Source organism: Nicotiana tomentosiformis, chromosome 2, assembly GCF_000390325.3.
Source record: "Nicotiana tomentosiformis chromosome 2, ASM39032v3, whole genome shotgun sequence".
In the NCBI taxonomy this organism is placed as follows: domain Eukaryota; kingdom Viridiplantae; phylum Streptophyta; class Magnoliopsida; order Solanales; family Solanaceae; genus Nicotiana; species Nicotiana tomentosiformis.
In genome coordinates this window covers 144,610,897-144,614,684 of record NC_090813.1, presented here as the reverse complement: position 1 = coordinate 144,614,684, position 3,788 = coordinate 144,610,897, and the positions used below count along the sequence as shown (strand labels likewise).

At 43.9% G+C, this 3,788-nt stretch overlaps 1 protein-coding gene across 1 annotated transcript; it reads right to left on the bottom strand.

Moving 5' to 3' along the window:
* Nucleotides 1-1,002: 1,002 nt before the first annotated feature.
* Nucleotides 1,003-3,213, bottom strand: LOC138905787 (uncharacterized). The gene is made up of 4 exons (XM_070194305.1): nucleotides 3,088-3,213; nucleotides 2,523-3,000; nucleotides 2,216-2,277; nucleotides 1,003-1,521 (listed from the first exon to the last, which is right to left on the bottom strand). The coding sequence occupies exons 1-4, from the start codon at nucleotides 3,211-3,213 to the stop codon at nucleotides 1,003-1,005; spliced, it is 1,185 nt and encodes a 394-aa protein (XP_070050406.1).
* Nucleotides 3,214-3,788: the final 575 nt, after the last annotated feature.

The window sequence follows — 3,788 nt, the reverse complement described above, 5'->3', positions numbered from 1 at the left end:
CACCTGAATGATATTCACATCTAGCATTTGCTTGAAATCCATGTGAATCGGGATGCATATGGTGGGGAGCAATGGGTCCAATCATGCCCATCTGCTTTAACGTCTAGAACATACTAGAGTATGATTCAGCCAATGGAGTAAATATTTCCACCAGCCTCTACTCTCGACCATAATCCTGCCTAGGACGAGCATTGTAGGGTGCCCGAAAATTTTGCTACTGAGGTTGGGGAAATCTTGGAGCTGGTGCTCGTACCTGTTGATTGGGAGGCTGAGCATAGGATTGAACATTAAACACTGTATATTGTGGCGGGCCCATAGAGTACTGAGGAATTGGTGGGGGATAATAATGTTGAGGGTAGCTGGATTTCCCCTGCTGAACTTGCACATAAGGGTGCGATGCCCCTCTTTGAATTTCCCTGGATCCCGAAGTCATCATGGACCCTTCATTTCTCTTCTTTCTATTTGCCAAACTTCCCGACCCGTTTTGGATAGCTTGGATGGTGGCTTTGAGAGCAGCTTGACTTATAATTCTGCCATTCTTGAGGCCATTTTCGACCATCTCTCCGATTTTGATCGCTTCCGTAAAAGGTCTACCCATCGCGGACATCATGTTCTGAAAGTAATCAGGCTCTTGAGCCTCCAGAAAAACAGTTATCAACTCATGGTTATCCATGGGTGGCTTAACCCTAGCCGCTTGCTCCCTCCACTTGATTACATATTCCCTAAAGCTTTCAGTCAGCCTTTTCTTCATATTGGATAGGGAATTGCGATCCGGCGCAGTATCAATGTTGTATTGAAATTGTTTGACGAAAGCCTGGGCCATGTCGTCCCAAACATGCCAGTGAGAGATATCTTGGTCAATGAATCATTCGGAGGCTACTCCCACAAGACTTTCCCCAAAATAAGCCATCAACAATTCTTCTTTTCCACCTGCACCCCTCAGCTGGTTGCAGTACCTTTTCAAGTGGGCGATAGGGTCGCCATATCCATCATACTTCTCAATTATGGGGTCTTGAACCGTGGTGGCAAATGGATGTGAGGGAACATGCATAAATCACTGAACGAAACACTTTTGTGACCACTTAGTCCCTGTATGTTCATTATGTTCTGTTCAAGACTTTTCATTTTTCTGGCCATCTCATCCAGCTCAACCATCTTGGCAGGCTTTTCATTTTCCACTGGTGACTCATACTGAGGAGTCTGATTGTATGGAGCCGAGACCCCGAAAGCCATATTTGGAGAGTAGTATTGGCCATCATAAGCATGAGATGGTGGCTCGTTGTTTGGCCTCGTCACAGGAGGTGGTGGCGGGATTGTGTATACCGGTGCGCCAGACACGACTAGAGGAGTGTTCCTGACTGGTGCGACTGGAGGTCGCACATTAGAGGTACTAGGAGCAGCATGGAGGCTGTATTTTGGCAAATACCCTGGTGGTAGAATGTGATCACTCGTTGCATGGAGCGGTGGTTGAATAGCCAGGGGTACGGTGGAAGTTCCCTCTGAGGGACCCCGGGGTGGAGGCTGACCAGAAACCCAATGTTGATATACATTAGACAATTGCTATCTCAATTTTCTTATTTCCTCCGACTCTTGCTCAACATACTGACACTGGGGGTCGTCACTGATTAGCTCGATCTCATCATCGTTAGCCATTACTATCATTCCCTTAGATATGGTGAAGTAATGATGTATTTCCAGTTTTATCACAAACCAACCACCTTAAGCTTACTATATAAGAGGCAATAAACGTGTTAGGGTTAAGCATTTTATAGATATGAATCACACGTAATATGACATGCTTCTATCATTTTTACTATTTCTAACATGCTTTTGGAGGCTTCATGTTTCATTCCGGCTTATTAGGTTGCATCTTATTGACGCTCTTATTTTCTTATCTCCCTTTTTTCTTTTCACCCATGCCTCATTTTAATCCCTCAATCTTAGAATCATTGAAAAATATTTTGATCGAACCTTTTGTGGGTTGCCTACATATCATGTCGCCGCATGAATCAGATCATTACGTAGTTCAGGGATATGACCATTTTCGAATTTTTCTGAAACCCGATCTTTTCATTGATTTCCAACTTCTATTATTTATTTATTTTTAATACAAGACCCAAAAAAAAATTTACTAAAAGACGAACATCTAAACAAGAACAGACTTTTTAAGATAAAAAACAAAACAACAATACTTAACACACCAAAAGACTCTTACAGACTCAATGACAATAAATGAACAATCAAAATGGACGGCCAAGTAAAAGGAGACTCTGATTTCTGCAGGAGAATCAAACGGCATCACCATAATCAAAACACTTATTCCTGTGGTTGACCCCCAACATCGCGATATATCCTCTCTAGGTCTGCAGATATGTGATGGGAGACGTTCAATGATACTTCTGCAAACCTCTCAGGCGTCATTCCCTGGCAACTCCTGCATGCTCGGGAGTTGTATGTGGCTACCTCGAGGATCTTTCACTTAATGTATTCCTGAGCCAAATGCAACTCTTGATTTCACTGACCGCGGGTCTCAGCTAGATCCAGCGCATCGTGCTCGCGCTCCAAGGCCATATCTCTTTGGCGCTGAATTTCTAGTGACTCTCCCTCCAACAGATTGATCATACTTTGGTAGTTGTGTCTTTCTATTTCAAACTCCGTGATCTGGCACTCCTTGTTTGACTCAACTCCCCCTATCTGATCCCTCAGACCTTGGATTAATGGAGCAAAACCTCTGCGCTCATGATCACGGACCACCTTAAACTGGGCTTCTCTTTCTTCTTGTTGTTGAGCGGTAGTGATCACTTTTTTCTGTCTAAATTGAGCTTTGAGTGCTCGCCTCTCTTGTGCCCACTGAACCTTTTCCCGCTGTAAATCATCCCGTTGTATATCCATGGCTTTTTCCAGAATGCCCTTATCTTCTCGTAAAATGTCAATACGGGATTGGTACTCTTGTGCTACTTCCCTTCCGATTTCTCTAACTCTGGCCTTGATCTCTTCCTCCTAATCAAATGCGTTCTGTATGGCTCTTTATGGCCTTTGCTCTAGGATAGCCTGGTTGTGAAACCACTCAAGGTATGCGAAACTTACCTCCCTACGTTCACGATCAACTTCCATTTCGTCTAAGTTAGAAAATCGACTACCGAACCAAACCTTTTGTGCATATGTCTCCCTTGGAAGTTCCTTTCCCTTGAATTCCCACACAAATGGATGCATGTCCTCAATCGGAGGCCTCTTTTGCTCTCTCCCTAGCTAGCGCATGACATGTAGGGGTGCGTAGGGTTGGAAGCCTCTGAAACCCGTAAGTATAAAGAACGAGCGATACGTCGACATATGCATGATCCTAACAGAAGGGAACCAATAATAGTTTCAAGTGATTTTATCAGCACTCAATGAACCAAGTAATGTTCGCCAGGCCCTCATCCCCTCTGGAAGATTACAATTCGCCGCCCTGTCCGGGAGATATCCAATGGAATTTAGCCAATTATCACTGAAATTTACTACTATTGGATGATGATAAAGGTTCTCTATGAACCACATCTGCAGCAGAATGTTGCATCCCTCGAAGTAATCTTTACCCTCATGACAACAGGTCAAAGCTCAAAAAATATCTCCTAGAATCATTGGAAGAATGGTATGATCCTCGCTACTTTGCAAATACGAGACTACCGCAGCCAATCAAATTCTAATACGCCCACCACGCTCTGGAAAAACCATGGTCCCCAGAAATTATATCATGAACGCGAAGATTCTCAACTCCCTCCATGCATCGTAACTCAATTGGTTGACGA

Bases quoted from the DNA above. Each gene is read 5' to 3' on its own strand.
- LOC138905787 (XM_070194305.1), bottom strand. From the start codon at position 3,213: ATGCATCCATTTGTGTGGGAATTCAAGGGAAAGGAACTTCCAAGGGAG. The intron at 2,278-2,522 runs GTCAGTGAAATC...ATTCTCCTGCAG, and splicing joins GGATCTAGCTGAGACCCGCG to AAATCAGAGTCTCCTTTTAC. The intron at 1,522-2,215 runs GTAAGAGTCTTT...GTTTCTGGTCAG, and splicing joins CATTTATTGTCATTGAGTCT to CCTCCACCCCGGGGTCCCTC.